Raw genomic sequence first — 13,450 nt, 5'->3', positions numbered from 1 at the left:
ACAGTCTGATTTATCATGTCAAACTTGCAATTTGTGTATTTGCATCCTTTTAAATCTTGAGGAGAGGCATCACAATCCACTCCCATTGTAACCAGAAAAGCAACACAACTCTTTTTTTAAAATGGCATTTTACTTCAGAAGAACAAAGATAACATTTAGGGGTTTAAATGGCACGAGTGTGAGTACATGACATTTTCATTTTTTGGGGTGAACTGTCCCTTTAAGAGCAAGAGCTTAATTTGTTGCTTATTATATATTATTTGTTGCGGTTATAATCATTCCTGCCTCAAGGTGGCAGCCTTTCGTTCAGTTTAACTTGTTTTTGTGTTAAAGAAACAGTTCACCCAAAAAGGTCCTCATTGAATTTACATATTTTCAACTATTCCTTTACGTCTTATTGTTATGATTATTCTATTTCACGGGATTTCATAAAAAAGCATCTGAAAGAAAATATCTTATACACATGGGTTGAGCTGTAATGACAGAAATAATACAAATTGTGATGTTATAATAACTACTGAATATATTATTTGCTATTATTTGTCCATATGACACTTTAACAACAATAAGCTTGAGTGAAAGCCACAAAATTTACAAATTGACTTATTTGTCTACCTAGACTAGAGTATGATGTTTTGGTTCACCCTGCAGTTTAAACATATGAGATTTTGTTTGTTTGCAAATTGTCTGCTCACTTATAGAAAATATCACTTTTGTTATCATTCATGTATGTAGTTCAAACATGCCGTTTTTTATAGACAGTGTTAGAGTTTTGTTTAAATCCCTCTTAATATGAGTAATATAGTGATGCATTTAGAAAACACACGAAAGCAGTTTTGAAATTTGAAAAGTGAACATATTTATTGATACATGGCAATAGTTACAAGACACACACTGGATAACTCTATATGACTTTGCACAAAATCAATATTAATAGAAAACTGTACAATTATATATTTAACACTGGTGCCTTCCTATACAGAGGGCCCAAAAGGACACTTTAGCAACTCTTTAAATATATGAATGTCATGGCGACCCATAAAATAGATAGACAGTTGCCTTTGATTTTCTGGTGTGCATATTTGCTCTTTATAAGAATCAAATACTTTGTTGTTACAATAATGTCATTTTAGTTTTTAAGGTTGTGTAGTACTGTATATTTGTTTAAAACAAACTTCCTTTAGCAAAATGTCTGTTGTCCTTCGGTAATTTCGCAATGGCATTCATACATTTGGAAGTATGGCTTAAAGCGATATTTCAGGCAAAATTCTCAATTTCCCCATGTTTTACTCGCCCTCAAGGCATATATCATTTTACTTCCAAGCGGTAGAATGGGAGTGGATGGTAGCTGACTTTTTAAAGGTCCAAACGAACGCATCGATTCGCATCAGAAGACCTTTGTTAAGACCACAGAGCCATGTCGAGCCATTCTTTGATCGATGGATGTACTTTTTGGACCTTCAAAAAGTCAACTACCATCCACTCCCATTCTACCGCTTGGAAGTAAAATGATGCTTGGGATTATAACAATGACTGCATTATTCTTCCAGAAGAAAATCATATTTGTTTAGGATGCCTTGAGGGCGAGTAAAACATGGGAAAATTTTGATTCAGCAGTGAAATATCCCTTTAAGTGTCTGAATAGCGTCCCACCCTGTGGTCACTGAATGTGACCTTGTGGTTTCCTCTAAAAAGAGCACAAAAGCGCTCTCCCATTTATTCTCCTTCACTGTTCATCACTTCTGGAATCATCTTAAAAACTCCGAATCATGGAAGATTCTTAGCAGGTGTGTCTCTAACATTTGTTAAAACTCTGTATCTCAGCATTTCTCATATTATTGCCTCCTTAGGATGAATCGATTCATACTCCTCACTTTTGTAAGTTGGTTTGAATAAAAGCGTCTGTTAAATGTCTAAATGTAAATTTTACTGTAACTGTGATGAATTTTTAGTGTGCATAATCACACCCAGGCGAATTTATAATCAAAGAGCTTTTCTCATTGAACACACAGAGGCACAGAGATAGAGAGAATGTGTTTGGACACAATGTGGTACATTGAGGTCCACCTCTCCAATGCTGCTACCAACTTTTGCCCTCTACTACGAAAGTCAGCTTTACGCTTTCTTTTAAAGCCCGCGCACTTGTCATCTTTTCACTGCGAGGGGATTGTGTCACATGTTTGTCTGAATCGTGATACACAAGTCACTCCTTTTTTTGCTGTCCGTTGACTATGATCTCCAGCACGTGTGTAAGGTCCATCATTTTGGTGAGCATCTCCATGATATCTGGATGTTCTTTCGCCCCTGTGATGAACTCCTCCAATGTCAGCTCACCTGGCAAATGAATTCATAACATACAGTCCGTCATCATCAAAATATACAGTGAACCCCAACAGGTTGATCTGAAAGGGTTTATCGGCCCACCCTGTAGTCTCGATGCTAATACTAGACGTCCAGACACATTCCAGTGATTACATTTTTGCACTAATGAACGAGTAAAAGGTCCTAAATCACAGATTTCTTTAATAGACGGTTTCAGCGGGAACAGCATAAACAAACGTTACGTGGCCCAAACTTAACTTCCGGTAGACCTCCACAAAGAATCAATAACTGTTGTGGATTTTTTTTATTTAACTGAATACAATTAATATACATTAAACTAATAATATGCATTAATATCAATATAAATTAAATGGTAATATTATAACCAAACACAGACCGGAGGTTAACCTTGGGCCAGGCGCGTGCATCCGATGAAACCGCCTATATCGGAATTGTTTCTTGAAGATCACCTGCCCAATTAGAGATATAATGCAAATAATGCATATACTGTAAAGTAGATGGCTTGGAAACTGTCTGATTTTTCAATAACTTTAAAAATGAACATTAAAACAGTTTCCCATTCTCAAGCAAGTGTGTGTAGTCACATGAATACACTTCTGCAGTGAGAAACAAACCAAAAATCAGTACAGTGCAAACGTCACATACTGATCAAATTAGGGCTGTGCAATTAATCGAAAATTAATTGTAATCGTCAATTTTGGCCTTCAACAATTACACAAACAAAATAATCGAGGTAAAACGATTATTGTGCCACATTCCATTTTGCAAGGATCCTCTCTTTTCTTGTTGTATAAAAGCACATGCTATTTCTTTACATTTATTTTTCAGTTGAATTCACAGTTTAAAAGCCAAGCTTTTTTCTATGTTGTTTCAAAAGTTAGTGAATAATCATGTTAAATAATCGGGATCTCAATATTGGCCAAATTAATCGTGATTAGGGATGCACGATAAATTATCGGCCATATCGGTATCGGCCGATAAATGGTCATTTTAATGTTATCTGTATCGGCCGATAATAAAAATGTATGCCGATATATTAAAGCCGATAAATCTTAAATCATTTCCTCTGGTTAAACTAATTCATCTGCACGCTGCTTGCAGTTAAAATACAGTACAGTACTGTCTTTCTGTCGTGATCATTCACTTACTGCTATTATCAAAACATTGCTGATGTAGGTACAGTATGTAGATACAGTATTTATGAATGTGTAAATTATAGGAACAAAAGCATATTGTTTGAATCGGACTGCTGTCTGAATGCTTTCTGTCTTGAGACCTGTTAGACATGTGGCTATTGAAAACATTTTTTCTGGAAGAACATCTATAATTTGCTTATTAAATATACCAGAAAAGTTTGAAGGTTAAAGAATCGTTAACTAGTGTAAAGTAGGCTTGGTACATGATTTTCAGGGGAAAAAAAGAGAATTAATGGTTACCTTGTTTTCCGCGGTGAATGTTTTCAAATAAAAGCATTTGTCTACTTTTTGCCTTTTGTTTCAGTCTTAGGGAATTTTATGTTAATATTTAGATACTGTATATAGGCCAATATGTCGGTTATCGGCTTCCAATGTTAAAGAAATATCGGTTATCGGCCAAAATTTACATATCGGTGAATCCCTAATCGTGATTATGATGTTTGTCATAATCGAGCAGCCCTAGATGAAATGTAGGCTATTGCTTGAAAGCGCCAAGTTGCTTTAGATAAAAGTGTCTGCCAAATGCATAATGTAAATTTAAATATAGTTTCATGGTTTAAAAACTTTTTGATGTACAATAAATGTTTGAATAATATTTTGTAGCCAAATGAAATGCTTTACAAAACATTGTACTTGTTAGGATGAGTTGGACTGGACCTATATGTCTACAAAATAACATTTAAGAAGGATTCCTCTTTTCAGAGATCACCCGGAGAGTGTACTGTATTTTGCATATGGCAGTTCTCACCTTCATTGTTCACATCAATTCTCTCATAGATCAGACTTACAATATCGTCTGGAGGGATGTCGTAACTGCGGGTGATGTCTTGGATAGCCTGCATGAAAATAACTATATTTTAACATTCTCTGCCATTTTAGCCAATAACTTCATATCTTTTCTTTCATTTGCTGTAACCTTAGTATTCCACATCATTAACAAAACAGCTGAGAGTGGTTGAAAGGGAAAGTTTGTTGATCAGTTACTTATACTTCAGCAGAATATTTATGCTATACTCTTTTTTGCATACAATGAAAATGAATATTTTGTCAAACAAAAAAAATGTTAAAAATGAGATACTTCTGTTCCAAATGTGATTATGCACAGACTTAAATTTTACAATGAGTATTGAGAGCAACAACGAGAGGATTTTCAGATTTGCGCTGTTTATACAAAGCTATTGTATGTAGTGTTGTATGGATTAACTCTATAATTACCAGACACCCTCTGGCCACACTTCAGTTTTAATTTAATAGAAAAGAGAGGCATAAACATTCTGCTAAACATCTTTTGTGTTTTACGGAAGACACGGTGTGTAAAAAAAATAAAACAGAATACTCGAAAAGAGTGCACTACCCCTTTAAATGTTATTTCACAGACAGCCATTGACGCGTTTTTGTAGGCGGAGCTTAGGCAGAAATACCCCCCTGACCGCATACTAATGCTAGCTAGCACGTTTTATTTGCTTGCTTTTTGACAACGACTAGAAAAAAATCGGATTAAATTTCAACATGTAAGGTCACTCACTGTCTAGGACCGCGATTGGTGTTGAAAAAGTTCACTATAACGCAAGGAACCTGGCCGACCTGTACGCGCGCGCGCTCACTCAGGGAACCCAGAGACGGACTGACAGGATTAACGTGACCTCCAGTTAAGTGGCCTGACATCAATTTGCCAGACAGAGAAACCAAGCGTGTGTACAGTAAAGGTAAACTGAGAGCGTATACATAGATGCCTGCGTGTACTAACAGTGGCAACCGTTAGCAAATGCATTTACTTGAACACAAACCTGACACATAACACGAGCCTTCTCAGTGTTCCCTCTCCCTTTATACTAATGCACTTGTGACAACTAGGTTAAAGAAAAAGAGATGACAAACAGTTTCCTTTATGTTTAGTTTTTGGCCGATACTTAACTTCTAGTTGTATAACCAATAAAGCTAGCTAACGTTAGCATAACGTTACCCGATGCGTTAAAAAGTTAACGCTAAATTACGTGAAAAATAACCTTGTTCCCCAGTTTCTGATTTGGGCGTACGTGAGATATTTTTTACACAAATCATAATCCAATCCACACCAACAAAAGACAGTAGTTTTTTCATCTTAAGTGTTATGAAGTGAAACGTGAACATTTTTGATGAACTTTTCCGCTCGTTTTATTGTGTTTAACTACAGCTGTCGTCCGTGTTTTTTGTTTGGCAATGGCAGCGGGTAACTTGTGTGTTAAAATATCAAATTGGACACTGTATTCTGTGGAGTGTGGCACTAAACAACATGACAAGATGATATTTTAAACTCCTTATGTAGCCGAATCTGTGCTGGTTTGTATTGGCCGCCTCCAGTTTTCCCTTTGTTTTGTCTCCAGCTAATGCCGTGACGTAATCGTGACGTCGGCCGTAAAGGGGTCTATAAATTGTCCAGAAACTTTGATAAGAATCAAACAGCTGTAGCTTCCAGTCTAATCAATCTGTCTTTTAGATAATAATGTGTAATTTACTTGTATACAGATTTGAGATTGAAATAGCAGGTATATTAAACATGAAATGTGTAATGCATGCATATTACTAATGTGACCAAACAGAATTGCAGAATTACTCAAGAACACATCTCTCAGTCTGTCGTTTGTCAGACAAACAGATAGTCCTGACCCAAACCCATGCCATCACTTGAGTCAATGTTGTAAAGCTTTAGCAAATAAAGAAATGCTTTGATATTGCCAAGAGTCACACCGTGTAAACATTTTGGGCAAATCTGAGAACCTCTGTACCCCGGAGAGGTGTAGTAAGATACAAACTGCATTTTGTTAGTAAGGCATGTAAGCAAAGGGCAATGATGGATTTAGGTTAGGATTAAATACAAATGACTTTCCCAGAACTAATCTCTACTGCAGCGAACTATTTAAAACAAAACTCTTGACAGGACTAGCGGCGTTACACCAGATCAACGGATTACTGAGCATTGACAAAACGAATGCTTTACTTTGAATATGGTCTCCATTTCATCTCTGTCGATCTTGCCGTTTCCATCCTGATCAAAGAGTTTGAAGTACCACTTGAGTTTCTGGTTGATCTCTCCTTTCAATAGAAGACTTACAGCTGCGATGTATTCTACAAAATCTATATATCCATCCTGAGGAGGAAAACAATGACGTATTTTTTAAATTTATTTTTGATAATAAGATAAATATTTATATTTCAAATCAATTAAATGTATTTGAACAAAAAGTATTTCATTGAAATTATGTTCTTAAAATGATATTCTTCAGTGCAGAATTTCGTCTGCCTTAGTGCCTTCTGTGCTAAAAAAATCAAAGGACTTTTGTGTTTTATACCTCAATAAAGCATCCACATCTCATGAGTGAATGAAAAATGTTTCTCTCACCCCGTCCATGTCAAAGGTGACAAACACTTGGTCCACATAACCATTGGCCTCCTCCGTCATACCCTGCATCTGAAGCATGGTCTTCAGTTCAAACAGCGTGATGAGACCAGAAGGCGATTCCTTCAATAATTTGTTGTACCAGTGATGCATATCTTCAGCCAAGACCTCATCCAGACTGGATCCGTGAGCACCCATCACTCCTCAACAAACCTCTATCGGTCTCAAATGTGGAGATTCGATTTCTCACGTTCAGATGTGCAGTATCTGTGGTCGATTGCGGTTTCTAACTCTGAGCTGGGATTGACTGCGGATGACCGCACAGAGATTAAAGCTAAAGGCAACTAAAAGGAGAGATAACCCTTTAATTGGATAACTGTCGAACTCTTCCAAGAATTAAAGAACATTTTTGGCCGCGACAGAGATGAAGGCGGTCTGATGGTTCCCAGGGTAAATTCTGATTTGTGAGGAACAAGGAGGTTTCTGGGTCCATTTGAGTTCATTGTAAAAATGTATATATTTTAAAATGGTATATTTACAGAAGGGTACAGCTAAATTTAAACTAAACATTTTAGAGTCAATAAATAGCCTTTGACACATTTATCTTTAATCATAGAATAGAATATTCAAAATAATCTTTTGTCCCGTTACATATTTCTATACTACTTACTGTATAACATTGTAATTAAGTATCTATATTTACTCTTAAATGTACAAATGTGTCATGTAGTCCTTATTACACGTTTGGGTCTTTAACAACTCAAATAACACGGTTTGATCTCTTTTGCCCATTCCCCATAAAGCATATTTAGTTACATTTTGTGATATTATTTGAAACAGGATATTATTTAAAATTTTATGTTGTTAATAATGAATGGATGCATCAAATAAATATAGTTGGTGGATTTCAAGTTTGTAATTTGATCATGAAGAAAGACAGTAAATGACATCAAAGGGTAGCAGGCTAATTATATTATTGTAATATCTGTTCTAAATATGTAAATTATGATTAATTTAATAATTAAATAATGAAAAGAAAAAAGAAAGAATTTAATTGTAAGTCAAAACTCATTATAAAATATACAATGTTTTTAACAATTAAGGAAAATACTGCTATGCCAAGCAATACTATCAAATAAAAACTTGAATATTAATAAAAATATTGAAACTATAGCATGATATATGAAATGATGAAATGATGAAATATTTTTCTTGTCACCAATTGTTGTTCATCCACATTTAGCGTTTATTATAAGTATTACATTAAGTTAATAAATTATTATTAACATACTACTAATACATTAACCCTACAAGACCCAAATATAGAAAAAAACTGCAATACCTTAATATATTTTCATTTAAACTTAATTTCTGCAAGATCAACACATACGTGTATTAGCTACTATAATGATTAAAAAATATATTTTAGGCTTTTACTTGCATGTCGATTTATCCAGTCCAATAAAAAAAGTGTGCAGGTTGTGTAATTGCAGGTAAACAGACCTATTCACAATACCAAACAACAATGCAGGACTGAAAAATAGGACCTAGCCTATTAATTGTGTAAATATTGTACAGGTTTATTTTAGTGGAGCTAAAACTGATGTTGATTACAACATTACAACAGGGCACATAATGATTTAAGCACATTAGATTCACAATATTCACTGTATACAGTTGTGTAGTGGTTATTTCTAATGCTATGAAGAGCCTTGTTTCAAACCCATGCGTATATACTGTCCCCTGGATGACGTTATCACCTCCCATGTTACTTTTAGCATGCCTGACTGGTGTTGTTTTTGCATTATCAGCATTTGTCTGCATAAGCATGTTTTGCTTTCCTGTCTCTGTACCATATTTGGATGTGCACATATTTAGACCTTGCATACATTGCAGAACTTGTATGTTACAGTTCTATGGATATCTTTAGGCTGTGCTGGTCTTCACGTTACGAACAAGAGAATAGTGGGAGAGGAACCGTGAATCTAAATGGTTATGCTTACCCTATAGTTCCTATATTTCATACTCCATCACTTCACTCGTAATGCACAACCCCATACTTGAAAATCTTCCACAGTTGTTACACTCTCAGTGCCATTTAACCTTCGCCAGCAATACTGTATGTTGAAAACCCACGCACACACATAAACTGAACCCACATGACATGTTTAGCCAACATGATTGTGACCCTGATCTCTGCATGAGCCTGGCATGTGCAGGATCCCCTTATAGCAACAAAAAAGTGTAACTTGCACTGAATGAATCAGACTATCAAAGATCAACAGTCCAGTTATAGTAAATCTGCCTTCCAAGGATTAACAAACTCCAAAACAACAGATTAATACTGCTGAGATTCCTGCCAGATCTAAAACACACATGTATACGCAAACGTATTTAGATGGATGAGTGCAATGTGTTAAAATATTAAAGTAAAAAACATCTTGAAAATCAATAACCATACACTGTAAAAAATTCCTGTTCATTTACATGGAAATTTAACAGCAAAATGCTGTTTTCATTTAATAGCAGTATGTTACTGTTTTATACAGTGCATTGTGGGAAGACTTGTTCACTTCAGGTTAGTGGTCGAACAACCACAGTATGTCACTGTTATTTAACAGCATTATACCATATTTTCCTATCTGCGCCATTTTGGATTATCAGCATGAGGTACGTCTGCACCTTTATCTATTGTAATATCTATAAATTAAATGTTAGATCTTAAATATCCAGTGAAGTTTTTATTATTTAATAACATTTCCTGTTTTAATCAGGCAAAGTATTTCTGAAAACAACGCTAAAATATGCTGGTTAGCGGAAAACTTCTGACTGGGTAGCGTTAGCTTAAATAGGAGATTCAAATGCTTGTGACTAAAAGGTAAGAATTACCCTAAATTTAATCCAACCTGTACGTTTTACTAATATCTGTGTAAAAGATGAATCGGGAGCGATCTAAATCAATGATTGTTTTCGTGTAGTCACACTTTTAATGTGCGCTTTCTGTCCATGTAGGTGAGAAATATGTTATATTGTCTGCAAATTCGCCTGATTTTTCGTGTTATCTTAAAATCCATTTAATATAGTATGTTACCCACTGATTTATTATAGATCAGTGATGCTATCAAGTATGTCTAAAAATACCGCTAAGTTATAAAGATTCGTGCAAGCCGTTGTAATACATGCTGGTAAGCTTTCCGTGTGCATGCATTGATGGCAAGATACATTAAACAGTTAGTTTATTAAATATTTGTTTTGGTAACCGCATATAAGTAAAATCCCTAATTATTGTCTGATTACTGTGCATGTGTCAATTTCAAAACCACTGCTGGCTTGATTGCATAACTATTAGCCGCACAACAGGGCGTGTTGCTCTTGCACTTTCATTAACAATTTTATCTTTTTTAGCTTGACTCAAATGCATCGGTAAATCATTAACTAGACACTGATCGGTTGCATCTGCCTTTTAAATAATGTTTCCCTGTTATTTCTTCGGGGAAACATGTGCTACCCCTGTGACCTATGTGACCAAAATATATATTTCTTTCCAAGGAGGAAGTATAATGGCTCACTTTGCAGAGAAGCAAGAAAAAATTATTCTTCAAAAAAATAAAAGTTTTTCTTTAAATTAATTGTGGTTGTTAGTTCTTATATGAACAAATATGTAGGAATGCTTCAATCAAATATGACATATTTATTACTCATATGATTCGTATGACCATAATTCTAATTTTTATTTTAATGGAGAAATGATGTCTGTTTGTTTCGTCAACACAAGCAGGGTACCTTAAAACTCTAAAAAGGACACAAGTGAAACCATTAGGTTAAGACTCTGGTGATTTTTTTTGGTCCAAAAGCATCTGATTCCATTTACAGAGGTGGCCAAAATTATAAGAACACTAGTTTTTTTACCAGCTAAAAAATGGTTTTAAGTCAGTTATTTCTATCTTTCGCTGTATCTGTCAGTAGGAAATATCAGTTTACTAAAAGTATTCATTTTGCCATTAATTGTAATAATCCAGTGAGATTTTTGTTTGCACAAGGAGTCTGACAACAGCCAGTGCTCCACATAGAGATCTTGGGCCCGTATCTTAAAGCTTCTAAGAATCCTCTAAGAAAACTCTTAATTTAGCTTAAAAACTTCTACGTAGGAGTCTTAGTTTAAAAGTGATTCAGGACCAATCTGAGAGCAACTCTGAGCAAGGAAAAGACAAAAACTTTTATCTTAGTTAGGAGGCGGGGCTGACCCCGTTGCTATTCTTTTGAAGACTGTGATTGGTTGTTGACCAAGAAGGAAAAAAGAGCGCTTTTAAGTATAGGGTCATTAGTTTGAAATTGCACATGTATTTTTCCTGTTTTACCATACTCACACGCAGCACACGACCACGCACACGCACACACACAGCACACACACACACACAATACATACATACATACATATATATATATATATATATATATTGTGAAGAGGTTGGTTCCAAAATGAGATAACTGTTTTTAAAAAAAATCAAAAATCATGTTTTTTTATTGTGCATTCCAATTAATATCATTCAAACTGCAGTTGGTTTGTTTTGATTTAAGCTATAATAACTAAAAAATACAGCTAACTAACACAATAAAAGACAATAAAAACACGATAACATAATAAAAAACATGATTTTTGATTTTTTTTTAAAAACGGAGTATCTCATTTTGGAACCAAACTCTTCATATATATATATTTTGATTTACCATGCTGTTAATGTCAACGTATTTAATAGAAAATTAACAGTGACACAATAAGTTTCTGTAAGGGCTGTTTGTGTGATTAGATTGTGACCGTTGTGACAGAACCAAATCATCTCTGCTACATAGTTGCATTTCTCCAGTTGCTAAATATGTTAATGTGGTGATTTCTTCTATTTCTGGAGCTATGGCATTTTCTGCGCTGTCTTGGAGATGTTAGCGTGTCTCTACTAGGATCGGTCACAAACATGAACCCTGCAAGATCTAATGTGTTATGTCTTATTAACTCACTGTCATTCAATTTAATTTAATTTTATAGTGCTTTTACAATTTGCATTGCATCAAAGCGGCTATACAAGGAAACCAAAACCAAGATAAACAAAAGTTGAACACACACAAAAACAATAAAAAATTCTGATAAACCTAATATGGTAATATTATACAAGTAATATGGAAATTATCATGCATTGCAACACGTATCTTCTTACTTTTTGTGTTTCGTCCATTTTCTCTGCTTCTAAAGAAACTCTTAAGTCTCTTAAAAGTCCTCCTCGCAACTCCTAAAATTTTGGACCTTAAGAGCTCTTTTAAGGATTAAGATGCTTTATGAATTACTTTTATCTTTACTAGGATCTTTTCTGTCATTTTAAGGGGAAACGCCCACATTTGTCACTAGGAGCAACTCTTTGCGCTAACATTTTTCATGAATACGGGCCCTGATCTCATCATCATCATCATCATCCAGTCTGTCTGAAATGACATGAAGAACCAGAACAAACTGAGACAAAGTAAATCCAGAAGACCTGTGGCAACGTCTCCAAGATGCATCAAGAAACCTACCTTTTAACTGTTGTTTAACCGGCTTGTGTGTTGTAAACCATGTTTTCATTTGTTTGTTAAAGTGAGAGTTCACCCAAAAATGAAGATTCTGTCATCATTTACTCACCCTCTTGTCATTGTAAACCTGTATAACTTTCTTTTTTTCTGCAGAACACACAGGAAGACATTTTGAATAATGTTGGTAACCGGCCCCCATTCACTTGCATTGGTTTTTCGTCCATACAATAGATGTGATTGGGTGTCGGCGCTATTCAGTTACCAACTTTCTTCAAAATATCTTCTTTTGTGTTCTACAGAAGAAAGAAAGTCATAAGTTTGAAATAACCGGAGGGTGAGCTAATGATGACAGAATAATTTTTTTGGGCGAACTATCACTTTAGACCTTTTTGTTTTTTAATTGAATGTTTTTTAATAAAAATTTTCGTTTTAGGTTAGTGACATTGATTTGAAGCTACATTTGTATTTTATGTTAAGGCATTTATAATGCCTTATTCTGTCTTATTTGTTTTTGTTTAGTTGCTTTACGAAAGCCAATTTTGTATTTTTATACGTTATGGGTGCTTTTTTGTTGCACCATAGTTTGTGCATTAAATATTATAATGATGGCTTGTATTTTTGCCCATTTTATGGTGTAACAAACAAAGCATATAAAATCTGATGTTGAATAGGAATAAAGAAAAGATGAAAAAAGAATAAGTTGGCTTCATTTGTTTTTATCCACAAATATAAAATGCAGGGTATAATTGCATTACAATTAAAATAAATTGACTACTACTAGTATGTAAATTAACAGCTGTATTCTGCTAAGTAACATTAGTATGCTGTTCTTAAAACAGTATCAGGCTGCTAAATAACAGTTGTATGCTGTAGCTAATAAAACAGTATCATGCTGTTAATTCAAATAACAGTAACCCGCTGTTATTTAACAGTATAAAGCTGGCAACCACAGCTGCCAGTAGATTACCGTTTTTTT

At 34.7% G+C, this 13,450-nt stretch overlaps 1 protein-coding gene across 1 annotated transcript; it reads right to left on the bottom strand.

The window, feature by feature from the left end:
• Positions 1 to 844: 844 nt before the first annotated feature.
• On the bottom strand, positions 845 to 7,179 carry guca1c (guanylate cyclase activator 1C). Its single transcript, XM_057351046.1, has 4 exons — positions 6,919 to 7,179; positions 6,517 to 6,666; positions 4,288 to 4,375; positions 845 to 2,334 (listed from the first exon to the last, which is right to left on the bottom strand). Exons 1-4 carry the CDS (start codon positions 7,111 to 7,113, stop codon positions 2,204 to 2,206), a joined length of 564 nt encoding a protein of 187 aa, XP_057207029.1. The 5' UTR covers positions 7,114 to 7,179; the 3' UTR covers positions 845 to 2,203.
• Between the last annotated feature and the right edge of the window lie 6,271 nt (positions 7,180 to 13,450).

Source organism: Triplophysa rosa, linkage group LG14 (genome assembly GCF_024868665.1).
Source record: "Triplophysa rosa linkage group LG14, Trosa_1v2, whole genome shotgun sequence".
NCBI lineage: Eukaryota > Metazoa > Chordata > Actinopteri > Cypriniformes > Nemacheilidae > Triplophysa > Triplophysa rosa.
The sequence above is the reverse complement of the archived record's forward strand: the minus strand, read 5'-3'. Positions and strand labels throughout refer to the sequence as shown.

Coding starts and splice junctions, on each gene's coding strand:
- guca1c (XM_057351046.1), bottom strand. CDS start 7,113: ATGGGTGCTCACGGATCCAGTCTGGATGAGGTCTTGGCTGAAGATATG. Junction 6,667..6,918: donor TCACCTTTGACATGGACGGG/GTGAGAGAAACA, acceptor TTTCCTCCTCAG/GATGGATATATAGATTTTGT. Junction 2,335..4,287: donor AATTGATGTGAACAATGAAG/GTGAGAACTGCC, acceptor TTCATTTGCCAG/GTGAGCTGACATTGGAGGAG.